Source organism: Dermacentor silvarum, chromosome 1, assembly GCF_013339745.2.
Source record: "Dermacentor silvarum isolate Dsil-2018 chromosome 1, BIME_Dsil_1.4, whole genome shotgun sequence".
In the NCBI taxonomy this organism is placed as follows: domain Eukaryota; kingdom Metazoa; phylum Arthropoda; class Arachnida; order Ixodida; family Ixodidae; genus Dermacentor; species Dermacentor silvarum.
The window spans coordinates 346,801,975-346,828,329 of NC_051154.1; the positions used below are offsets into that span (position 1 = coordinate 346,801,975).

General features: G+C 43.7%; 2 protein-coding genes across 9 annotated transcripts in view; one reads left to right on the forward strand and one right to left on the reverse strand.

Annotated features, from left to right (window-relative positions):
* The window catches only part of LOC119437395 (conserved oligomeric Golgi complex subunit 6), a 93,112-nt gene extending 89,304 nt beyond the window's left edge, over positions 1-3,808 (reverse strand). For all 4 annotated transcript variants that reach the window (XM_049660499.1, XM_049660497.1, XM_049660498.1 and 1 more), the window contains exon 1: positions 3,337-3,808. In XM_049660499.1, coding sequence (XP_049516456.1) covers positions 3,337-3,600 — 264 coding nt within the window. In that variant the 5' untranslated portion in view covers positions 3,601-3,808. The remainder of the gene's footprint in view (positions 1-3,336) is intronic.
* Positions 3,809-4,344: 536 nt separating this feature from the next.
* The window catches only part of LOC119437396 (protein zer-1 homolog), a 166,690-nt gene continuing 144,679 nt past the window's right edge, over positions 4,345-26,355 (forward strand). For 3 of the 5 annotated variants that reach the window (XM_049660495.1, XM_049660496.1, XM_037704427.2), the window contains exons 1-2: positions 8,872-9,196; positions 22,416-22,686. In XM_049660495.1, the coding sequence (XP_049516452.1) occupies positions 22,500-22,686 (187 nt within the window). In that variant the 5' untranslated portion in view covers positions 8,872-9,196; positions 22,416-22,499. Of the gene's footprint in view, positions 4,361-8,871; positions 9,197-22,415; positions 22,687-26,355 lie in introns of those variants that run through there. The other 2 variants (XR_007465025.1, XR_007465026.1) reach the window with 1 other exon arrangement.

Consider the following 26,355-nt stretch of genomic DNA (forward strand, 5'->3'; position numbering starts at 1 on the left):
ACAGGTACCTGCATAGCTGTGCTTCCATCCTCTAAAATATATTAACAGTGACAAAAAAAAAAAAAAAAACTCACAAAATGACTAACAAAACAGAGCACGGAACAGAGTGATGTATATTGACGAAATAAATGTTTACAAAAAATATGCAAGCCTCAGGGGAAAAAATGAGAAATTTATACAAATGTCTTTAACAAAAAAACCACAACGGGTGGAACACTACAATGAAAAGTTATCAGAGAAACATCTTTTTTATTGTCCCTACATGAAATAATTCTTATTAATAACTCTGTTAAATTAAACCTATTTAGCATTTTTGGCAATACACAATTTATTGCTTGGCGAGTGTAGTTAGTCAGCGAACGTGGAACATGCCAATATTCATGATGATGCTTTTTAATCTCCCTGACATCAGAGCCACTACTCGTCAAGAGGCTGCAAAACTTAACTGTTCTTGCTACAGCAGGAGGAAAACTTGTTATGGCACACAAGAGAAGGCAACTGTAACACCTCTCAAGAAACATTGCTTAAGTCACTCCATTTGTAGATGCTCTATGTTTTAAATTTTTTTGAGGCCTTTTGGAATGTAAGAATAATGCCAGAAAATTTTTATCCCATTAATTTTCATGCGCTCTTATCAGTACTTTACATGGTCTCGTTTATGTATAAACTGAAACTGGAAAGTGTGCAGAAATGACGGGCGCTATTGAAGTAATACACATGCAATCTACTGTCAACACGGAAAGCAAAGACATTTAGGAGCCAGGCCACCTTAACTCCACCACCTATATTCCAGGCACCTAGCTGAATAGCACCTGCTTTTAAAGTACATGTCTGGTTCAGCCATCTCACTGCAGTGCCAAAGTGAGTATAAGGGGTTTCACCCATTTTGCAGCCTCGTTTGACTCGCTGCCGAAACAGAAGATGGCTGATTCACCCGCTGATCATCGGCAATGTACGACATTGCTGGTGAAAAGAATGTGCCCCCTGCTATAGATTTGGAAATGCTTCTAACCGATGAAGCCATTGTCGCGAACGTGCTTGCATCGGATAGCGACGGTGACAGTGACGGCAGCGATGACGCGGTAGGACAGGCTGCCTCAACGTTATCCTCGCAGGAGGCCCTGCAGATGATTCAGTCCCTCCGGGGCTTTGTTCTCGCGAGGGACATTTGCGAGATACGGATGTTGGCAAGCTTTGCGTCAAGCAAGCAAGGCTGACTGACATGGGGTTTCCTCGGGCAAGCCTGTGAGAATTGAGTGGCGAGATGCTTGTAGCAATCTCGCCCCAGTGTTTCTTCTGGATTTCTTAAGCTGAGAGACTATCGCCGCAACCTTCTCGCATTTTTTAAAAGGCCCCTTTTGAGGCCACCAAAGCGATGCCTCGGGGGAGCTCGCATGTCACTTGATGCCCGTGTTTCAGAACCTGGCACAATATAACGGTACATTCTTCATAACATATAGTCCATACTTCCTAAAATGATTACCGATTAACAACAGACTGCCATCAACACAGATGATAAAAGGCAGTGTTTCAATGAAAGCGAAAATAGGACTGGCTGTCATCAGGTTCTTGCAGTTGAAGACAAGCAGAATCATAAGTCTGGTTCAACATGACATACTTGCTTCTTTTAAGTTTGAACTGGATCAATGTGGAGAATGCAGCCCGACAAAGGCAGGTCATCGCAGGCAGTGCTAGTCAGTGACGTGTCTCTACAATAGTCCCCACAGACGCCTTGGGGATTATGCAGTACACAAATTGACAAGCACTAACAAGCACATTGTATATGTATCTTATCGTCTTAACATTATCCTGCACAACATACAAGATAAAGCAATGCTCCCTGCAGAAGAGCATGTGTGTGTGCAGATTGAAGGCCTCGGTTGCGTATTATCAGGCTGATTATCCAATGTTTTCAAACCATCTTCAGTTAGGAGGCCAGAATACACAACTGGCACCATTTGCATTGAGTACAATACACAATAAGGCATGTCTATTGGGGAGTTGCTATCACTGGCCAAAGATTTTTTTTTAAAACTATGTGTAATGCAGTAGACCATATTGAATGATACAAGAGCTATAAGAACGTGCTTCAGGCTTTACACAGCATAATGATGTCCGCACAAAAGCATCACAAACAGCCTCTCCCAGTGCTTAGGGAACAATCACCACAGTTCGACTCTCAATGGAATTGCCAGAACAGACTTGACGCTCAATAACAGTGTGGTCGTAACAGGGTGCACAGCATTGTCTGCTGGCCATCTACGTAATGCTTCATCATCATCAGCCTACAGAACAAAGGCATCTCCAATAACCCCTTCTTGCACTAGCTTATTCCAACTTACGCCTGCAAATTTCCAAATTTCATCTCTGCTGTCCTCGATTGTGCTTCCCTTCCCTTGGTACCCATTCTATAACTCTAATGGTCCACCGGTTATCTGCCCTACGCATAACATGGCCTGCCCAGCTCCATTTATTTCTCTAAATGTCAACTTAGTGCTTAGCTTCAATTTACTACTTATAAGTGTAAAGACAAACACAGATAAAATCAAAACATTCTCATGCTCACTTCGTTGTTTGCTTTGTTTACTTTGGAACAAGGCCACATAATGAATTACATTAGTTAGGCATGTTTATACAAAGAACCCATCTCACCACAAGTGCTGTGCCATTTACTTATCAATATTTGGCAGAACGGTAACAAGAAGACGACGACAACCTCCGTTACTGCACCCTAATATTTATATATTTTATGCGTGATTTAACATCTCTCATTTTTAAGTAGGTGTGTTTTCACTATGCAATAAGAACCAGCGCTCAGCATAAGAAACTTCAACTGTGTGGCGCAGCAGCCGAGTTTTCTCTGTTCACTTTAATACCCCTTTTCATGGCCGTTCTTACTCATTTCTGATAATACCTCTGGGCCCCTTCAAAATACAAACGTAATTACTTCGTGTGGCGTGCGCAGAAATTGGCGTCCGTACACGCCCCATATGCGTAGCAAGTGCAGAGACACCGAGCGCACAGAAGGGCACCACAACGCGACACGCAGCGCGCCGGGCGCGTCGTATCGTATGTTTGTCCTCCTGTGTGTTCGTGCTTTAAGCACACTGACGTGAGTTACGAACTGGTCCACAAGATCACTCTCGGAAAAAAAAAAAAAAGCAAAAGAAAATCCGGCACGCAAATCGCTCATCATCCTTACGTCACGACGTCCCTCTGAAAATACCTGCCTTGCGCAACCTGAAATCACCCTCCCACCCACCGCACTCCAAGGTGGCTGTGGTGAAGTTGAGGTGGGGATCGTGATCGCAAAATTCATCTGAGTGAAAGCCGTGCCTTAAGGTCGCTGAAAGACTGGACGAATTCCTCGTTGATGGCCAAGCTCCGCTTCTCAAGATCGCCTCGCAAGCGCCGGCGTGTGCGAATGTTGTTGTCCGTGAAGAACTCGGACAGGGACCGCAGGGCCTCAAGGGTCTCACGGTCATTTTCCAGTCGAGCCTCGAGCAGTTTGTTGAGTTTGCGACTGAGCGGGTTGCTGCTCGAGCTTTTGTCACCGCCGCCGGCCGCTTCCACGTCCTCGGGAATTTGTTCGACGGCCATGGTCGTTCTTTTCGCAACACCGCCCTGCTCGCGACGATTGTCGCCCCAGGTGCAATGCAAGGCGGAATGCAGACGTTTACACTACTGCGCTACATCACTACAGCTGACACACACAACATAACACACGCTGGCACTTTGGGTACTTTTCATCGACGCGCAACTTAACGTGAAACAGCCAAATAGCAACCGACCGTGACAATAACAATTGCATAATGAAGTGCTTTATTTTCACGGCAATTTTTTTTAAGTGAGACGATTTAAACAACAAACAATTTAAAGCCACCATAAACATTTTACGCCTTATAAGCTAGTTAACCGAGCATATACATTTACATTATTTATGATTACAAACGGTAATTGATGTTTACATCCAGTTTTTTTTATAATTTTTTCACTGCGCATTGATTCAGCCAGCAGCTAGGCTGAGCTAGAGTGTATAATTATAGGTCACTCTAGCTGAGCCAAGCCGAGCCGGGGCTAACAGAGCGGGAATTCTTTACGGCGGGAACAACGCTCTACGCAAACTTTCGGATCCTTCCAACGTGGTTACGAACTTTAATTCCTCTGTTGTGACCATCTTCGATACGTGTGTCGTTCCTCACATGTCTCCGTGTTCCAGCTTGCCGTTTTTTTTTTTTTAATTTCACGCTGGCTTTATCAAGGACGTTAAAAAAATGTATAACCTCCTTGGGCTTTATACTTGGAAATGCTAGTGCGGAAGAAAAACCCTAAAAACTGAAGGAAGCAATGGCGTGCAACAGTAAGTGATCGTCGTTACTCGTTATTCTTTATTTTTCTTCTAGTTGTCTACGTAGTCGCGCATGTGCCGCAAGTGTTTTCGACGTTTAGGGAGTTCCCAGACGTACAGTACTGCACAATTAAGTTGAGGGTGTTTCGCAGCCTTCGTAGTGAGGCGAAATACCGACGACATCAGTTTATCGGCGCGTCCACTGCGCTAAGAGCCAATCTAATTAGTTTTCGTCCTCTGGTTAACCTGCGGTATCTTCCGCTAAAGCACTTGAACTTTGCGCTCCTATTTGAGAGAAATATAGCAGTTTCTGGCGCAACGTTTGCCGTACGTGTGATACAGCAGCCATGATGTTCGACGTGCAGTCACTCCGGCACGGTGACCGGAGTCGTAAAATACAGCCGCGCCGTCGAATGTCATGGCGAAGTTTCGGAGGTGAGAGAGTTTTCTCGTGACGTTGAGCATTCGGCAGAAGCAAGAGTTTGAGAACTCACAACGAGTGAAGCCATTTTTCCAAATTTCCAAGAATTCACAACTCTATGCTACATCTACTGACACTTTAGTGGTCACCAGTGGGGGTGGGCTTGAGGGGGGAGGAAAGGAACAGGGAGAGAAGCTAGGTGAAGGAAACTATTTACGTAATGTACAATGAGGTAAAATAAATAAGTAAAAGCAAACTATGAAAAGATTAAAAGCCATAGTTCACTTATATTGTCAGGGGGCAGTGACGGTCAATGACACAGTAGCAAAACTGTGAACTTCGGTAACTGATAATGTACACTCTATAATATACTGCACTCATTCTCTTCTAGTGCATGCTGCTCATCTTTTGTGTGTGGGGAAAAATGGAAAAAAATCATGTCAGCAAGCATTCTATTAGCAGTGAACTTACGTTAATCGCTACACCAAAGCAGTCTTGCCACTCTATAGATGGCTTGCACTGACATCATTGTAGCTGCCATGTTGGTGCACCGACACGATAAGCTGGGTCCGTAATGTCACGTGAAAGCTGTCAATAAGATGGATTGGACTGAAGTGCTCGTAGTCGCCATGTTGGTGCACCGACACAGTGATAAGGTGGGTGCGTGACGTCATGTGAAAGCTATCAATAGGTGTGTTCCCACGATTTCACCGTGGTGATTGCCTGTATATCTCAACTTCATGGAACATTGCAGTATTTGGCTGCCTGCAATTTATCACATTTAGTTCCAAGAGAAGTGTGCTGCTGTATGGAGATATGCATTTCATGAAACAATTCACATAAAAAAAAAATTATTTGCCAGTCGGTGTTTGCGCATTCTGCAACGTTATTGCTCAACACAATAGGCCCAGATATTTCTAAAGTCAGCAGTTAGCTTATGTACGTGTACTGACCTTGCTCTTCTCCTATGGGTTTAATTATGGAAAACTTGGCAGCGGACCAGTTGGTTGTGTGATAAAATTTTGTGTGATAAAAGAAACTTGTGTGATAAAAATTTTGAAAAAAACACTCTGGAGCATGTGCAAACACAAGACAATCGAAGCATGCCATTACGGTTGCTCCTCATGGCACATGTATCAGCACGGCTTCCATATCTCTAAGCAAACAGGAGATTACATTAAACAGTGACAATCGACAGCATTGGTAGACCCTGTAATGCGTTATTGTATGTGTGATGCTGCCACCTGTCTATTCCCAGTTTTCTCGAAAAGTAAACAGTTGATAGTTTGCACTTATAGTGTCCTGTGAGATGGGCCGGTATATTTAACAATTACTTTCGTTTGATTCTATACCTTTCTTATCATCCATCCCGCTCACAACCGGTGGATCCCGGTCCTGCTGATAACATAAGCAGACCACTGCTCAGACTGCTGACAAAACGTGAAAAGGAAAATAATTGTAATAGAAAATCGTTATGTTATCCTGACTGTGCTTTAGTATGGATTTTTTTTGTAATTTTCTTGTGCACAAATTTAAGCTGTTGGTAATTGTTGTTGAGGAAATTTTTGCTACAGCTAGAGTGATTACGTAATAGTGCAGCCTGGGGTCACTGTTAAGGAATGCAAATCACACATTTTGTCTAGCAATCTGGCACAAACACTGGTACCCCAATTCAGTTGCTGTGGTGCTAAAAAATAGATACATTTTGCAGACATAAATTCATGCAAGCTTAATTGGACTTTGGGAGATAGTGTTTACTCCAAGTTAAATTTGACCATTCAAAGGTTTTTGGGGTGCCATTGCATTTTTATCCATTGGATTGAGGCTGCCGTGTTTGTGAATCAAAGCTGTAAATTGTTGTGCTTGAGCAGAAGACCATAACTACTAAACCACCATGGTGGTGAAAAAAAAAAAAAAAGTCTAACGTTTATTTTGTCTCATAAGACGTTCAGCCACAAGCACACTGAATCTACAAGTCGAGGGTTTGACAGAAGCCCGTCTGGTCGGGAGGAAACATGAAACAACAAAACGACAGACATTGACCTAAAGAAAATGCTAAAAAATGAATTAAAGACGTTTCGGCGTCGCTACGGAAGCCTTGTTCACAATGGGGTGAAGGAAAGTTCATGGAAGCTTCTGTATTCTTCAGCACGTGACGTAAGCAGTGCGTCTACAACAGGGGGAGGTTTCCCTCAATTCGATTGAGCGTGTGATGTATTTTCTGTATCTCCAACGAATCTAGATCTGCGATTTCAAGTTGCTTTCTTGGCCGATAATTCTTGAGTTTTCCCAATCAATCTTGTGGCCCGTTGCATCCGTGTGCTTGGCAAGGGCATTTGAAACTGTTTGTTTCTTCTCGACATCGTTCTGATGCTGCCTCAGTCTCTGTCTAAAGTTGCCCGATTCACAGATGTATGCGTAGTCGCAATCTGCGCAGAGTATCTTGTAGACTACGCCAGGAAATGATTCTCTCGGAAGCCTGTCCTTACCACCCACGAGTGCGTGCATCAGCTTACACACAGGCACGTGTGCCACCTCCAATGTCATAACTGCGCAGAACGCGAGACAAGGTTTCGCTTATCCCAGGAACGTAGGGTATCGGAGCACGATTTCTTGGTCGGGGGATTAGCCGGTCGGCCGGAATTGGACAGGCAGCGTTCCACAGCATTAAAAAATCACGTGGATTAGCTACTTGCCTAGAGATGTATGTAGCGAGGAGTCCATGTTCTAATGATACATGGCCAGCCAGCCATGTATCACTTACTGTCTCCCAGCTAAATAAGAAAGTTTATAGTTGTATGCCTCGAAACACAAGCCAAGCCAATTGGCCATTTACAAAAAATGTTGCCGTGCATGCCTGAGAAAGGTGTTTTCCAACCAAATAATCTGGACCATATGCTAGCAGAACAAAGTATTGTTTCCATTGAACAGCTTCGCCTTTACCACCGCCGAACCTTGCCCACGCCTCTACTTTGCTAGAGTTTGGCGGTGGTGAAGCTCATTGAATGGCAGCATATACATTCCCCGGTGATGGGTGTGGTGTAACTATGAGGACGTGGAATTATAGCACCAATTTTTGAAAAGCCTTAGTGCTCGCAGTTCCTTCCTGGAAGGGCAGTGAGGACTACACTTAGAGGGAGAAATGCAGTCTGTGAACAATAGTTCTTGGTTGGAAAACACTCTTGCAGGGCAGCCGATTAACTGAAGTTAATTATTCAGGAGCCAAGATGTACAGAACTGGTCTAGTACATGCATTTGAGAAAAACGCCGAACTATCGAGCTGTAGGCGATACGTTCGCGAATTCGCTGCAATTGAGTCAGCTGCAACTGAGCTTATGGTTTCTTCGTTACCGCTAAATGTGAATGGCTATTTAGACGCACGTTTCAGTACAGGCGATCACCGCAATTGACATGATCACTCTGAAGACCCATCTTCAACTTACGATAGGGAGAAGCAAAATAACACAGCACATGTCCTGTGTTTTTGCTTGTCGCTGCTTTAAGTGGTGCTACTGGAAATGGATGCACTCCTTCTGAAGACACTACGCAATATGCTGTACGTTCCTAAAACATCGCACCTCGATCGTTCAGTGCTTATGATGAACATGCTAATAAATCTGGAATCGACATAATTCTACGAATAGCAATTGAAGTCCTAGCATGAACTAAACAACATACGCGGCGAAAACCGGCAGAGTCCCCGCGCGCTCCATGCAGACGACGCAATAACGCTCCAATTTATTACGACGCATATGGGCAATCCAGTTTCTGACTTCCGTCCGCGTCGAAGCGCATTCCACTTCGTTCTTATTTTTACTGAATTTTCACCGTCGAAGCTGAATATTTAGGTTTTATTTGTTGCAGTTTACGTCTCTATGGGTCGCCATAAAACGTTATTTGTGCTCGAATGCAGTGACGCGAGTCAAACTCCGTGACGGTCGTCTGCTACTCGAGACGAAAGTTCTCTTTCAGAACGTAAAAAAAAAAACTGATAGAGCTTTCGAATTTATAGCTGCTGGACACTTGAGACGACATAAAATTTGGCCTGCAAGGACGCGTGAAATCTGCAAATGCGGACTTGATTTTTTGTTTTGTTTTTTAGCGTGGCAGATCACAGCGCGGCAGGCCACACTGGTGTTGGAGGTTGGTGTTGTGGTTGGTGGTGGAGCTAACCAGCTGCGACTGAAAGCAGTGGAGGCCCTCGCGACGCGAGCATCGACAAAGACGAGACAGTCTCGTGGCTCGTGCGGGGCTTTTGCAGCGCCGAAAACCAGCCAGGACCTCGCAGGATCCCTCGCATGGCGCCTGGGAGGTGCTGAGCGTCGCTGACGAGGTCCGAAAGGCATCGGCGCAGTCGTCTGGACTCCCCCCTGCCTCTCATCGGGAGTCGAGATCTGCAGGCATCCTCCGTAGTCGCACCAGCTGGGGTATTGCGCTTTGCAGTCGCTTTCTCGCTGTCAAAACTTGTATTTTTTGCGATGAGGATCAGAGAAGCTGATGCGTGTGCGTGATCATCGCGCGCCCGTATAACCTGTTTGTCGGTGCGTCTGTTAATGTGTGTAGTAGGGTTGGCCAACGTAACCGGGACCGCGTTAGGGATCCGTCTAGTCCGGCCTTTTTCTTAAGATCGCGTGCTTTTTGCTGCGTGGATTAGAGTCCCGGCGTTTCTTGCAAAGGCCGGGTTCAAGTCATTCTCAGTGCTCCGGCCATGATCTTGACTAGTCCGTTTGGTGGCATATGTACGGCCCTCGCTTCAACCCAAAATGATATCTGTGAGCTTAATCATATCGGCTGGTTGTGCACGGCGCGCGATTGGACTGCAGTGTGCCAAATATTAACTGCCAGTTAGCATCGAGCCGTCGGGTTCTGTTGTAGTACTTACCAACATGCGACATGCGCTATTGGGTTTCTTCGGTTGAGCTTTACAACAGAAAAACTGGTTGCCGTGTAGACTTTTTGAACATCACTGCAGAGCACTGGCTTCCAACTGAGACCAACTCACACTCTGTTGGTCCCGGTTCGAACCAGCTGCATACCACTTTCACATTGTCACCTCTGGCTGCGGGCTTATACCGGTGTCACGCGGTCACTTTCAATCAGGATCGGGCCCGATTAGGATTGAGCCCGATCCAGATCAAGTGCTGTTCTTGCTCGATCCAGATACAGACAATCGCGATCCTTTATCACGATTGTCTTGATCGCGATCGTAGGCTGACGACCATGTAATTCTGAAGGAGTTGCAGACGATCAGCAGACGATAATATCCTTACCCACAATGCCAAAGAAATAATGTTCTAGAAAAGAGGTGTGTGAAATGTTATACAAATTTCATAAGTGCTTTGAACTTTGTGGGCAATATTTAATTGGTCTAATTTGCATAATTACTTGTCTAATTAATACATTGGGTCATTTTCAAATGTATGACTTCATTGTAAAAGCAACCTGGAGGAAATAACTTATGTCATCTTTCCTATTTAAAGAAAAAGTTTCTGATGCATTTTGTGAACCACCCTGTATATAAAAAGGAGGCCAAGTTATAGAAAAAGCAGGTTTATATCTTTCAAACATTGATTTATCAACATTTTGGAGCGAGAGGAATTTGGGGACTCACTTGATTGGGCCACAGGTAAGTCAGCAAGAAGTGAGAGGGCACTGCAACAATTGTCTTGAACATTACGATGATAGAGCAAAGGAAGTGAATACAACTTAATTCTTGCAGAAAGTAAGGGTGGTTATGTGCTAGCACAAAATGGAGATAACTGTTCACCTATGCTAGAGAAGTAGACTAACTGCATACTGGTGCCTCTGGGGCTAGTAATTGAAACATGGAAAGCGCTGTGAAGGGTGTTTGCAAAGGGGAGGATGTTGTAAAGACCAACTGCAGCATTTCTTTAAAATTTTACCCGTTTAAAAATGTTTTTCAGATTATAATTTTCTTATGAAGAGCATTTAAGTACCACCTAAGCAGATAATGCGTGTGCGTGCTGGTTAGTGCATAGACGCAAATCCCAGACCATGACTTCTGGGATATTCAGCACTCCGTGGGTGCTGCCTAATCTGGGGGTCACACCGAGGAGCCAAGCTGGTTCTTAACGTTCTGGGATTTGTGTCATTTCCAGCGAGGGGGTGGCATGGTTCAATTTTTTTTTTTTTTTTTCAGTTTTGTTGTCAAAGTTGTCTATTTTTGCGAGCTTTTTCATGACAAAATTTACTCATACTCTAAGCATAACAATTTGTACAGAGGCTTCTCTATGTCCACACCATGTAAAACTAAGCTTCTTACCCGGTCAAAAATTTTCTTGTATTTCGCCTTTAATGGTGCATACAACTCAACATAATTATTCAGCAGATGGCCTCTAAAAATGGCACATCCTTATCGAGGAACGAAAGATAGAGGAACCCCAGTTTCCAGTGTATGCTCAGTAATCCATCCCTTTGTGCAGTGATAAAAAACACGTGCCACAGAAAACTCTCATTAGATAACACTGGCTTCCAAGGCTGGCTAAGTATTGCCAGAGGAGTTGACAAGCGCTTGAAGCTACAGCTTGCATAGGTTTATCCTCTATGCATGCTCCAGTAGTCCTGTAGCTTGTTAGCATATTCAGCTGTTGATGATTATATGATAATGACGAACTTACATTTGCCGAATTGAGCACAAAACAAATTACTAAAACTGTTTGGCATGTATGTGAAATCTGCAACTGTTGCACAGCTAAAAGAAAAGAAAGCGTTCCTTGAGGCATGATGACTCGGTAAAAATTTTTGCTTTGAAATGTGATTATCATTGACTATAAAATCAAGGTTACCTCGCGTACACCTCACATGAATAGACAATGCATTCATTGTGTAGTTTCTTTAACCAGTAATGTGTAATTTTTTATTTTGACGTCATGTATTACTGGCTCCACGTTGGAGGTCAGCTGAGAGCTTGTACGACTGTTGGTAAAAAGCAGCCAGCAACACATGCAAGCAAGCCCTGAAGTGGCCGTATGACCAGGGTGTTGGTGTGAAGGTGCAGGCGGCATTGGTGATGAAACATTACGAAGAAAGGCCAACAGTTAAACCCTTGATGCTTCCAAAGGGTGTGAGAACTTGCTTGACACCGTGTGCTGTCTTTGATGCATCAGTTGCTCAGATTGGCATACATCTGCAGAGGAATTTTTTATTGAAATGAACTTTATATATCTTTATATGTTGGATTTAAAAGAAAAGAGACTACATACATGAAAGTTGACATTTTGAAGTGAATTATTTCAGTGTTTCTTTTCTAACCATTTGAAATCGCGGAAGGAAAAGGTTACAAGTCTTATGGGGACAGCACTCCCTATGTGTTGCATGATATAGGTCTGTTTGATAGCTGTAGCAATAATTCTCAATTCTAGCAGCTGCATTTGGGTGTGTAACAGAAGTCTGTAAGCAGTCGTGTTTATTTTGGTCACGTGCAATGTAGTCATAGTATTAGTGTTTTGAGGTGATCTCTTCAAGGGTTGCCTGTGTCAGGCATCATTCGGCTATTCAGTTTTGACTTGTATTGCATGTTTGTGAACACAAAGAAGTAAAAGGTTCCCTTTTATAGCAAATGAGTTCTTTGGAAGCCCACAAGGTGCAGGAACGTTCATGAAAGGGAAAATTGTCATCCACCCGACTGTAGCAGGAAGCTACAAAGGACACCCAGTAGAAGTTTCTCAAAGAAATCTTCGCAATTAACCGTTTGTTTCCCAATGGCAAGAAATATTGCCATAATGTAAAATAATGCTGTGAATCTTGTGCGTGTCGCCAAACTTTGAAATGCTACTTTTGTTTTTCGCGCCACTTCAACATTTCAAAATATACCTAAGAGGTGGCACTACCCGTACTCAAGCTTCACTGTACATCAGCGAAGCGAGTGAAAGATAGTGTCCTCCTCGAGGTACTCGACTTGGTATCTACCTGAACTTTCTTCCAATGTGTCACGAAGTACGTTTGTTTATTCCATTGTGATATTTCTTCTATCAAGGAGTAATACACAAGGATCATTTTTATGTTAGGGAAGATGCGATTAGAAGCATTTTATTGCCCCACACATTGTGTTGTGTCCGAAGATGTGGCCGTCAAGAAAGTGGGGTTCCCTACCTTCACTTGTAGCATTGTGCGGCTGCCTTTTTGGTCACGTTGTATTACAAAACGCAGCGAGATGCAATGGTAGGTTTGGTTTTAATGCAACAGATTTAATTTTTCAGGCGTGTATTACGATATATATACTACTTACTAATTGTACTTACTAATTGAATTAAACAAATGATAAATTAATGGAAATGAAAATGGATGAAAAAGCAACTGGCCGCAGGTGGGGAACGATCCCACATCTTCGTATTATGCGTGCGATGCTCTTACTTTTGAGCTACCGCAGTGCCGTTTTCCCATCCACTTTCTGGGATATTTATGTGTGTGCGTTTATTTACCAGTTGCCTTCACCCAAAAAGATCACATACTCCTGACGCCTATGGCAGAAAGGATGTTCATCCGCCGCCTAGGTTTGTGAGTGGTGGCGCTGGCTAACACTCCCAGGGTTAGTTCTAGTAGTAAAAACATAAATACCCAGAAAGTGAATGGGAAAGCGGCGCCACGGTAGCTCAATGGTGAGAGCATCGCATGCTTAATGCGAAGACGTGGGTTCGTTGCCCACCTGCGGCCAGTTGCTTTTTCATCCATTTTCATTTCTTTAATTCAATTAGCAAGTACAAATAATTTCCCCTATGTTGTCCTTGGTGTCTTTGTTTCTTGGCTTCTTACGATATGATTAATAAAAATCGGGCCCCTCGGTTCCCTTTCTTCTCGTTCAACAACAACAAAAAAAGTATTTCGAATGAGCGGAGTTCATTGGCTACCAAATTTTTTCACCTGAGATATCTGTGTGGCCTCCCCATCTGTTTTTGGATTCCTAGTTTGGTTCCAACTTCAGTACCAAGCTGCCGGGGACAGTCATGAACTAGCACAATTTTATGAATTTATGCAACCTGCAGAGATGTTTTGGTGTGATTTTTTGTTTGAGTGTAACTCTAGAGACAGTTTCCACCAGACTGGATCCAAATGCAGCATGTGGAGGTGACCTTAAAAGTACAAATTAGAATACCTTCTGACAAGACGAGGCAGTACTAGTGAGTAAAGTCCTACTTCAAATCGGGAAAATTGTGGACTCTTGTTGGCCATGCCCAAAGACGATAAATGATAAAACAGTGTGATAAGAGGGCCCAGACACCACCTTGTGTGAGGACACGGCATTCAGGGAAGGTTGCTTGCGCAAATAAGAGCAGATGAAGTCGTACTGCTCTGAAAGCTGCACCACAAAAAAAGGTGTTCTTTAACAAGGACAGTTTATCAACTACAGTTAAAAATTTTTCCTACCATTTAGGCGAGCATTGTAAGTATACAGTAATTTCACCCACGACATGAAGGTCGCAGTCATAATTAAATCGAGGCTTCTCTGATACAAGTGTTTCATGTACAAATTAGTCTGATAAGAATGTGAACTGGGGCCACACACAGAGGCAGAGAAGCTTAAAAAACAGAAAAGCGATCTGTGAAAATGCTTTAAGGCCTCAGAAAAATTTTTAAATTTATAAATGTGATTGACTGTAATTTATGCACACTATAGAGTTTATTCTCATATTTTCGAATATGATTTTAGTTTCTCAATACCTTATCTGGTTATTTTTCTGTGCCCCTTGGAAGCTGAAAAAGTAGTCTCTCTTGTGAAAGGTTTGGGCTTAAAACCAGGCTAGGACAGTATTATAAGATAGCATGTATTGTTTCTTATAAACAAATAAATGCACATAAGTTAAAAAATTTTCTTTGGCTTTATTATTTAGAGAATTATTTTTATCTAGACTATAGTTAACGAGAACATTGATGGTTGGTTTCCTAAAATGTTCATGACAAAAATTGCTGCAAATTGTCTAATAGCCTAGGTACTTGCATTTTACACATCCTTGTGCATGTGCATGCAAAATTTATTTCATAATAAGTCATATTAAGTACAAGAATTTTTGCATGCAAGTAGTAAAAACAGCGCAAGATTTAGAAAAGGGTAAAACAAAGTTTAAAGTTGCTAAATGCGCTTATTACTGTTGTAGATGATCAATTTGCATGAAATTTGGCTATAGTGCACACTGGTGTTTGCAGAAAGGAGCATAAAACTTAAAAATTTTCCTGCTGCACTTAATGTAGTACCCTTGGAACCCTTCCAAGCTTTTTCCTCGAGCAGGACTTCGTTTGCTATACTTCAAGTACAAGATTTAGCTTCTGCTGTCTGTGTTCCAGAGATTGTTTTTGATTCTCCACTGGTCTCTCTGGTTGCTCAGAGCCATCAACTCCCGAGTTGTGAGGACGGCCAACTCCAGTAGAACCTCCTCAATGCCTTTGTGGCCTTTGTTAAACCACAGTATGGCTATAGAAGTAACCATCTCTACAAGAGTGTGCATGAAGCAAACCTTGTTTTGGGGCAACACAACAAAGTCTTGCTGTTCAGAGGCTCGGCCACATTTTGGGGTTTGCCCTGAATACAGCAAGACAACAGCTTTCGCTTGTCAGCCTTTCAAATGTAGGAAGCATAGCCTTCACTTGAGCGCTGATAGAAAGTGGAGAAAGAGCTGGTGCTGGCTTAGCCAGGGCTCGTGTTTACTTCTTATTGCACTAGGAAAGCTCACTATCTGGGGAGAACTTGTGGCTGTGAGCTTCATTAGTAGAGCATGAATGGAAAAATGAAGCCTCTACAGCTGCCATGTCTCGAGAAGAATAATTGTTTGCTGTTTGCTGGTTGAGGAAATGCCTTGATTTTTTTATACATGAACATAAAGCGTTGAAGCATAATTTTTTCGGTCAAAATAAAAAAAAATTACAAGAAAAGTTATATTTTCAACCCATATCTTCCTTTAAAGGGGCCCTGAACCACTTTTTATTGAAGTGGAGAAAGGCATTTGAAGTGAAAATAGGCTATTTCAGAAGTACTTTGCCGCAAAAAGTATTTCAATGCGTTAAGCAGAAGCGGAGTTATTGGCAATCAAACACAGCCTCTGCAGTGCTCCCGTTCCTTCTTCAATGCCTTGCACTGTGAAGACTACAGTGGAGTGGTGGCGTGGCCACAACGCTCCGCTTTCAAAAGTTCACCGTGGCGCGCAGTTCAAGTCTGATTTTGGATGTTAACGTAGACGCCACTACTTCCGATTTTGGTGCCTATGACGTGCCAAACGTAAGTGAAACGCAGTTGTCCTCAGCGAGCTGCAGTTCGCTTAGCCAGTGGACTCATCGCGGCACCCTGCGGTGGCCGCGGTATCCACGTTATGTAGCAGACCGCAGCTACATGCAACTGTACTGCGTATGCGTTGTGCACGACAGGGTTTGAGCGCTAAGTGCTCCAGTCTGACCCTGCTAATGTGGTGCGGACCGGCTTTGTCCTTCACCAGCTTGATCGACGGATATTGGTCACATGCAACTTTGCATTTTGAATTGCTAGCAATAACTGTGCCAAGGCGTCTAACTAGTAGTGGTCAGAAGTGAGCTTGCGCTGTCAAACATACATGTGGTCTGATCTTAAGATTCGTGTGGTTCGAGGCTAGTTGAGCGTTCAAAGCTCGTTGAAATTAGCCGGACCCGACCGTTATGACACCGATAAGTAGGGTGGCCAAAGTTAAATTTTAATGTGGGCGCGGTCGAGCAGGAGCAGACTATAGCCGGCTTCTTCCAGAAGTACATAATTGTTGTCATAATTTGAAAGCAGATTTTCGTGTACTTCAGCCTGTTTATTAAACTTTGTCAATAGAGAGAGAGAGAGAGAGAGAGAAAATGATTTAATGAAAGGCAGGGAGGTTAACCAGGACTGAGCCCGGTTGGCTACCCTACACTGGGGGAAGGGAAAAGGGGAGAGAGAGATTAAGAGAAGAATAGAAACTTTGTCAATAAATACACACAGTAACAGTAGGAAGAAGTGCACTGATCCAAACAGATCCGAACACCCTTTTTGATTGATGTCAGCTATTGGCCATTAGCAGCCGTGTTTTCTGGACGCTTTACGACGAAATAAAGCGTCCACAAAAGAGTGAGGAACATGGCTTCTGTTGAGAAGAGAGCGTTTGAGAGAAAGGCAACTTCGCGCTCTGCTTACGAGTTCCACGCGCTGCGCACGACTGCAAAACTTGGCTGAGATGTTCACAGCAGTGTATGCTATTGGCGGACTGTGTTTTTTCACCAAGCCCGAGGCGTGGTTCAGGACCCTTTTAAGTTGTTCCAGTGACAGCCCACACAAGGCGTGGCTGTTGAACCAGAGTTCTCGATTATGCCTATTGCAAAAACTGCTTCGATATTTGGCCCTGTTATATAGCCACATTTTTAGAGCTAGTAGACTTCTGTGCAACCCGTGTGAGTGAGAAACTTTGACACACTTTGAACAGCTTCACGGTGTAAGAATTAAGCATTATAATACTCCATCCATTGGCATGTCCATATCATGCTTGACAACTGTGCTTTTTTACTAATAGGGGTGCACACAATGCATGCATCGCAAGTCACTCAAGTGCTGCACACTCATGAATTATTGTAGAAAGTGTGGGCAAAGTGAGGACAATGCCTTCAAGATTGTCAGTGCAGCACTCTATAAGGCATTTCACTTAATTCTTGCTGTTTGGAGTAAACACTAAACATAACTAGATCTGGGGAAAGGGAAGGTACTTGTTTGTTGTATGGCATGAGTTCTGTTGAAACTTGTAGCGGAAGAACAGACTAGCCACCGCTGTTATCACCACATTGTAGCTTTTGGCTGCTCAAAATGTGAATTAAGTTTCCTTTTGCAGTAACGCTGAGGGTGTATATTTTGTGTGCTGTCAGAAAACTGTTGCTCACAAAACTGTTGCCACGATTCCCGACTGTCACACTCACATTTCAGTGGGGACGGAATGTGAAAACGCCTGTGTGCTAAGGTTTAAGTGTACTTTAAAGAACCTCCAGGTGTCAGAATCAATTGAAAGCCCTCTGCCGTGGCAACCCTCATGGGCCTAGGTGCAGATTTGGAAACCTTCCATCAGTTGTTAAAACAGTTTTGACTGTCCAACAGGAGATAAGTTTCAGGCTGAATACTTGTTTAGAAAATATTTGTGAGTGCTTAATGATGAAATGTAAAATATTTTATTTGAGCTGAGTAGCTTTCACATGGGATGTACTTTCTAAGAGGCAGCGGCAATTGTCGTGGAGACGTACTGTGGCAATAGAAACTATTCCACGGTAGTGCAGCAGGTGTGATGCTTTGCAACTAACTGTTTGATGTCAAGAGTTTGATGCCCATCTGTAGTGGTCGGATTTTGATGGAAAAGGAATTGCAAAACTGCCTGCGTAGTTCGATTCAAGGGCATGTCACAGAACCTTTTGTCAAAACTGATCCAGAGCCGTCTGCTACATCTCTTGTAGCTGGAGTAAAATTTTTTCAATTAGGCTTCGTCAATTTATTATAATTCGAATTACAGCTGTATTAATGGTCCTACCACTAAGAGCAAAGATGCATTCGCTGCCTAGACAAACTGGTCATAATAGGCAGTGAAGCTTGTGTGCTACCACTCTTGTTCATTTGGTTTGCATGCATTGCAAGTCACTCAAGTGCTGCACAGTCATGAATTAATGTAGAAAGTGTGGGCAACGTGAGGAGATGAGCCTGTTTGCTTGCCACAGGTGATATAAAACCCACAAGGAAAAAGTTTTAAACTTGTACAGATAAAAGGGCTTTCCAACACATTTTTTGGACATGGTATATATACCTTCCTAGTTTCTATTCAATGCTGTCATAGGCACCTGAGCCAAATTTTATTCCTGTACACATTGTGGGGCACCTACAGTTTCATTCAAAATATGGCTTACTCTTTCCTTCAACTTCATGCACTCCCTGCCACTTTTCTTACAAACTTTGTAAACCATGATGGCCATTGGCCGAATTTTCTTAGCTGTCAAGACTGAGCAGTGCTTCTGGCAGAAGCAAAAGGAAGAGAAATCTCATCAATGATAAGGCAGTGGCATACCATGGCCTTCGAGATAGGGTGGTGTGATGGCGGGTGTGTCTCTCAGTCTTGGAAGCCACGCTGATAAAGCTGGTGAGTGGAGCATGGAAGGCGTTAGCTCCTTACACAGTAGGAACAATAAGGAGGAGAGAGCTGTGAGGGTGTAGACGGGGGCACTATTTACTTGTTTGATAACTGTGGTCATGCAAGGTCCACTGAAAAACTTTTTGTTGGAAGGTTTGTGAGGACATACAGTATGATAACACATTTCACACTTTTCAAGAAAGGTGCTGCAAGCTTGGTTTCCAATGTTGAAGCTACCATCCTGTACTAGTGATTGGGCTCATGCTACGATAGTGGCAGTTTGGCATGCTTTCTTACATATACAAACTTGAAATTTGGGTGGTCAGTGGTGTGTTGTTGCCGCTTCATTACAGGAAGATTATGTGGCATCATGCCTGACCCATCAGTAGTTGGCTTGCCTGTTCATGTTGTCCAGACATGGCTCTGAGAGAGCATTTTTAAATATCTTTGAATGTTAAGAGGAAGCTTTAGCTCAAGCCCAACTCCGATGCTGGTTTTCAAATACATGTAAAATGCAGAAAGGATTTTCTGAGATAGCCCCTTGACTGATTTTAATGAAACTTGTTGCATTTGAGAGAGGAAGTTAATTTTGATTTAGGGCCTGAATTTTTTTTCTACAAAAGTTTCCAAAAGTTCCTAAGTTTGAGTAAACTAAAACGAAGTTTACAAATCTGTAAGTCTACACCAAGAACAGATATCACAGTTCTGTAAACTGCATCCATTAGAATATCCAGAGCAGGAAAATATAATGTATTAATTTATATGTTCCGTGAATCGGTTACAATGTTTGTAGAAGTGCTACTCGCATATTAGTGGTTTACTTAAGAGCCATATATAATACATCAATTTTGTCTGCTTTAGATGTACTATTAGATGCAATTTACAGAATTGTGATATCATTTTTCATTGCTGAGTTAAGTATAAACCTCATGCATATGATCTTGCGCGCGACAGCAACAAGCGACGCGATGGAGATGGCTGTTGCAGTCGCTTGTCACCTACAGGTCGTACCGCAAGCGACCGACGACTTTGCGCGACGTCTCCCCGGTGTTGCCGGTATGAGGGCAGCAAATACTCGCCGAAACTGGCGTGACGCTTGCTTTATTAATTGAAGTTGATGTGTTTTAGTGTAAAGAGCAGCATAAATATTTCTAAAGGTCTTGCACTGCGTTATTATCCTTGCACGTATCAAAATCTAGTCGTTTGCTCGTTCCGTGCGACAATCGGTAGTGCTTGACTGATGTATATCCAGTTCTGGCTTCGCGCTATTGGCTATTCGCTCATAGCACTTCCGGGCGACGAGCGACGAATTCTAGATTTCTAGAACCGAGTGATTGAGCGAAAAGACCGAGTGATCTGTTCGTGCAATGGCCCGTTTCGTCGCTCTAAGCCGTCGCGCACAAAATCGCTCTCATGCGGTTTGGGCTTTAGAGTTATTAACTTGACAGTTTCGTTTTCTGAAAATTTGCTCTCTTCTACAGTTTTGATTAATCGATCGGCAGCCTAGCTAAAAAGTCCGCTTGCAACAGTCACGAATTAACTTTTTCTTTTAAATGCAATAAACCTCATCAAATTTCGTGCTGTGGTGCCGAGAAAACTGATTTCTGCTTTGATATGAGCCCCTGAACTAAAGCTTCCTCTTAACACAGATCACTTTGGCCAGGGCATTAAAATTTTGTGTCCATCCCAAATTTATAACAATGTAGCTTAAGTGGTAATAGCATAACATATTTCTTATACGCGTGTGTTGGGTAATTGACTGTTGATTTTCAACAGGGAAAAATGCAATGTGGGCTGTCTTGGGCAAGTTGAATCAGGCTGTACATGAGCAGCGAGTAAAGGATTTACCGTGCGATGCAGTGCTGGATATTTGGGGGGAAAGTTCATTCCTGATGCGTGGTGCGTATCGCAACACCAATTCAGCATAAGAGGCCTGGCGATATCTTCCATGCACCGCTATTGCATTTGCATTAAAGGGGCGCTACTGTGGTGGCGTAAGTGAGAGACAAACGTGTGTGGTCAAGAAGGCGAGCATATTTTGGAGAAGAGGGTGTGTCAGTGCTTTGGTTTCTGAAAGCTTGCCCAAGGTGGCATGGCTATGATTCTTATCAAGAACATGTGGATGAGAGAGTAGCTTGGCGCCTAATGTTGCATGTCCGGCTAGTGTGTTTTGGCATTTTTTCATTATAATAAAGGCATCTCTCTCTCATGTTAAGAATGTAAGCAAACCACCTCCTAATGTATAAACCCGCTTTAATGCATATGGTGCCTTAGAAAAGTTGCAAGGCCAAAGTGTGTGTTGGCTGCACCAGACATAACATTGCATGGCAGCACTGTAGTAGCTAGCACTGAACTGGTCTCGCAGAATGTAGATATCTAAGCTTCTGTAGGCCACCATACTCAACATGTCAATCAGTGTCAGCAAGTACTGTTGGTGTCGAGATAGTACCGGCTTAAAGAGGCACTGACACACTTTTTGAATGTGATATGAAAATGTTTCTGATTTTCAAAGTCTCGTAAAATGTCATAAAGGTGGCACATAATTACTGTTGGCACTGCACTAGCTGAGAGGAACCGATGACTTATGGGAAAATGGGAAAAGTAAACATTGCACTCTCTGTATGTTTGCTTATATTAGGGTCTTTCTCTTAAATTTCTTCTGAAGTATATTCTTTGAAAGGTGTAGCACTCATTTCAGCATGTTGCTCAGGTTTCATAGAAAGGTGTTTAGGACCCCATTTAAAGGCTCAGTGTAGCTTCAACCCTAGTGGTCTGGTTGGTCAGCCTTATTAATTTTGGTGTGATGAAGCTGCAGAACCATTGTGTATGTAATTTTACTTAGTAGGTGCCCTTTAATGATGCCCAATTGTACTAGCCAACGTGGAATGTGCAGTGACGCACGTCATATGGCAGATGTGCCACTTGAAACAGCCATGTGCCCTGTAATCATGTTGAGATTTAGGTTGAGAATGTCAAATCTTTCTTTAATGCGTTGGCATTGTACTGATCACTTGATGGCTCTTAGAAATTCAAGGGGTCAGCACATTTTGACAATCCTGGGGGCAATGTCAAGGTGTGGGAAGGCTGATTTTGATACCAGCATACAATGTGTCCTCCTCAGTGTTGCTCAACCTTGGGTGTTTGATTGTGCCTTTGATTGTATTGACTGCAGCCATTATGCTGTTTTATTAGTGGTGGTGCATGCATGGCATGGTACAATAGAATACATGAAGACAGCGTGTCCATTCCAAGGTCAACCATAAGCAAAATACATAGTAGAAGGGAGTAGACAGACAACAAGAACGAAGCGATGGAGGTAAGCATATTGGAAGAAAGAATGGAAGATAAGAGAAGGGGGAAGAGGAAGTCGTAGGAAGGAGTTTCATGCAATAATTGTGGTACTGTCATCTAATGATAAGGAGGCGCTAATGCAATGCTAATGCGATCAAGTTGCTCAAATATAACACAAGAACTTGCAAGGTGTTTTTTTTTTCTTGATGAAAAAAAAGTGTCTGAATTCCGCATTGAACGAAGCTTAATTTTGCAGGTCGTCCGCATGGTGTTCATGGTGGATGTCCTGTGCCACTGAGGCTGAACCGCACCTTGACAGCGCCATTTGCTGAGTGCGAGCATGGAGCCTCGGTTTGCGGGCTTCCCGACCGTCTGGGAGCCGTACACGCCTGACCGGCTGGCCGACCTGGCCGGTCGGCAGTGCCTCCTGCAGCTGTCTCAGCTGGTGGCCGTTGGGCCAGAGCTCAGGCTTCCGGCTCCATTGTGCGAACGACTCTTGAAGCTGGCTGGAGATGATCATTACCCAGGTCTGTGGTCAGTTTGTTGCTGCTCACGTCAATAGCCCATTTTCCGAGTTCCCAAGTGTGCTTCTCTGCACTACACATTTGCTTGACTAATGGCAGCACTGGTCATTGTTAAAATGAAGACTGAAATGCTAGCTGCACATGCTGGGGCCCGTCTCTTGCACATGGTTTCATCACAAGAGCAATGTCGACATTTCCATCTCGTAATATAAGCAAACTGTGCTTGTACATGCTGTTTGCAAAAAATGTCTATGCTGCCATTAGTTAGGCAAGCAGCCTCGCAGGAAAGCTAGCTTTACAATTATGAAAAGGGTCTATGACTACTTCGGACTGTGTTGTTGGACTACGACTAACTGAGGCTTGGACTGGAAACGAGTAGGTCACCTCGTTGTAGGTCACTCCATCTGTCATGTGATCTCATTGACAAGAGATCACACGAACTCTTGCGTGCGACTCGCGCATTAAGAAAAAAAAAATTATTGAACAGAACACTACACGTCTATGCATACAACACTAACATCCTCCAACTTAACTGCAGAATGGCCCTAAACAACTGATAATTTAAATGTTATATGTTTGTACTGTACATCCGTTATTAACGCACGTAATAGTGCCACTGAGAGCTTTGTTGACTTCACGGATGTACCATAGGCGGACAGTTTTCATTTTCCCGGGGGGGGGGGGGGAGCTGGGACCCGACCAGCTTTCCGAACCGATCCCATATATATATATATATATATATCAACGTTTTTGTTGTGCAAAAAGTTGAAAAGTTGAAAAATGTGAAAAAATTTGATATATATATATATATATATATATATATATATATATCAACTTTTTTCATCCATTTTAATTTCCATTAATTTATCATTTCTTTCATTCAATTATTAAGTACAAGTAATTTCCCCTATGTTGTCCTTCATGTCATAGTTTGTTAGCTTCTCATGATATGATTAATATTAATCGGGCTCCTCGGTTCCCTTTCTTCACATTCATTACGTAACGAGGGCTCAAATCTGGCAAAATTGATGCCTTCAGGTAGCATATGTGGGTTTATTGACCAGTTGCCATCACCCAAAAAAGATCACGTGCTGAGTACGAGCATAAGTGCTGCTGTGCATGGCAGCTATGGATTCTAATTTTGAGTGAATCCGGCTTAGCCTCATTTCGGTTACTGAGTAAAATATATTTATTTATGGGGACCGCTGCATGCATGTGGGGATGTTTCCATCCCTAATAAATGCTGTAAAATATAACAGGTTTTTTTTTCGTTTTTTTTTTTCGTGAGTCGTTAGCATTGCCTACTGGAAAGAGTAGCAATACTGAGATACACAACATTCACGTGCATTTCACATGCCGCTGATAAGACTCTGCCGCAGGGGCCACTGAAGACTGCAGGTTTTTTTTTTGTTTTTTTTCAGGCTCAAAAAAGCGTGCAAAGAAATTTGACGAGAGGTGAACATAGAGCAACGTATTCATTCTCCAGGCATAACCTATCCCTACTATTAGGAATAATTGTTAGTTGGCTACATCCTTCTCTTTAAGAAATATAACAAGCTTATTCCTGTGTATTTAAATATGCAGGGTGTTTCAACGAACACTTTCAAAATTTATTTAAGGTTGCCTGTGGCAGATAGCCCGATTCTAGTTAATGAGCTGGTCTACTCGAAGAGGCGGACATTACTTACACAAAAATTGAAATGTGTAATTGACTAATTAAGGAAAATTCACTAATTAAGTTTTTAACTAATTACCTGGTGGCCCATATTGCAATTTACAAGTTGTAGCCGTGGAGTTCACAAGGCAGATCCATTTGGAACGAATTCTCGGGATGACACCAGTTTCGAGATATCAATTCCCGAATTTTGTGGAGAAATGCATTAGCATTCCAGTTAATTTCGTGCTTCAATGCATAAAGCGACGTTTTGTTAAGAAGTTAACTGGAACGCCAATGCATTTCTCCACAAAGTTCGGGAATCGATATCTCGAAACTGGTGTCATCCTGAGAATTCGTTCCAAGTGGATCCGCCTTGCGAACTCCGCGGCTACAATTTGTAAATTGCAATATGGGCCATCAGGTAAGTAGTTAAAAACTTAATTAGTGAATTTCTGTTAATTATTCGATTATGCATTTCAATTTCTTGTGCAAGTAATGTCCACCTCTTCGAGTAGACCAGCTCATTAACTAGAATCGGGCTATCTGCCACAGGCAACTTTAAGGATTTTTGAAAGTGTTCGCTGAAACACCCTGCATATTGTGTGTGTACAGTAAAAGCTCGATGATACAATCACGGCTAATACGAATTTCCGGATGATACGAATTTTTCTGTGGTCCCGGCCGAGCCCCATTACTTAGCAACGTGCTAGAGAACGGTTGTTACGAATCGATTTTCAGCCTGCGTCGGATGATACGAATAAACGCCGCCCCACCGACGGCCGCGAAAGAGAACAGCGCGCAGTCACGCGCTTTCTCTCCTTCTCTTTTGGTGCGGAGGCGCTGCTGGACCGTGCGGACTCCGCGACTGGGCGCGAAGAGTTTGAAGCGGTGGCGCTTTTGGTGCTTTTGTACTTCTCCTCCTTTTCTGCGAGCCGTCAGATGGAGTGGCTGCTGTGCTTCGGGCCGCGTTCTTTGTGTTTGCGCCATTTGCCTAGTCGCAGCGAGCTATGTCTCGCAAGCGGAAAGCATGCTCCTTTAAAGAGAAATTAGACATTCTTAGAAAGGTCGATGAGGATCCCAAGAGGAAGCGGACGGGGTTGGCTAAAGAGCTAGGCCTCGCAACGTCAACACTGAGCACAATTGTTGCACAGCGAGACTATCATGAAAAACGTGCTTTCGTTCAACGTCAACGCGAAGCAAGCGAATTCGAATGCGCTTATTTCGAACATACCGCGCACCGACAATGCTCTTAGCAGCGCGCCAAATCACGCGGCGGCGCCTCCGCCCGGCATTGCTCCGACACCGCCATAGAGCAAAAGCTCAGGAGAGACCCCTCAATGCCGCGCGCGAAGGAACGGGGGAAAAAAAAAAAAGAACCTGCCGTGGAAATTTCCCCCTCTCTCAAATTGCAAGGTCGCCGTTTCTGCATCGCGCCGGAACAAGCGTGTACGTGCCGACTAGAGTGTTCTAGACAACCGTATTCTAGCACACACTAGTGCCGACGTCTCAGCCACGCGGATAAAATGGCAGTGAACCCTTCTCCTCTATTATCTAGTCACATGTTGACCTTGCACGCTGCGGCAGCAGCGCAGAGGGAAGCAGCGGCAGAGGCAGAGTCGGGCCAAAGAAACTGCCACGCCCGCAAACACTCGCTTCCCGATAACGGCAGAAAACGAAACTTCAGGGGGCGGCTAAAATAAGCTGGCGCCAGCACGGCGGCGGGCGCGCACGGAGTCGAAGGTGAGAGAGCTACGAGGGAGTTGAGAGGGAGGGCGAGGGGAGCCACCGAAGCGGCGGAGTTGACGCGGCCGAATCCGCTTTCCTGCCGCCCTCCTCTCTCACCTTCGACGGTCTCCGCGCGCACCCGTGTGCCGGCGCCGCCCGCTCGCTCCCTGAAGCTTTGTTTTCTGTCGTTATCGGGAAGTGACCGTTAGCCGGCGTGGGCAGTTTCGTGGCCCGCGCTTGCTATGCGCTTGCGCGCCGCGATATTTCACGACTCGCACCGTTCGTGCATC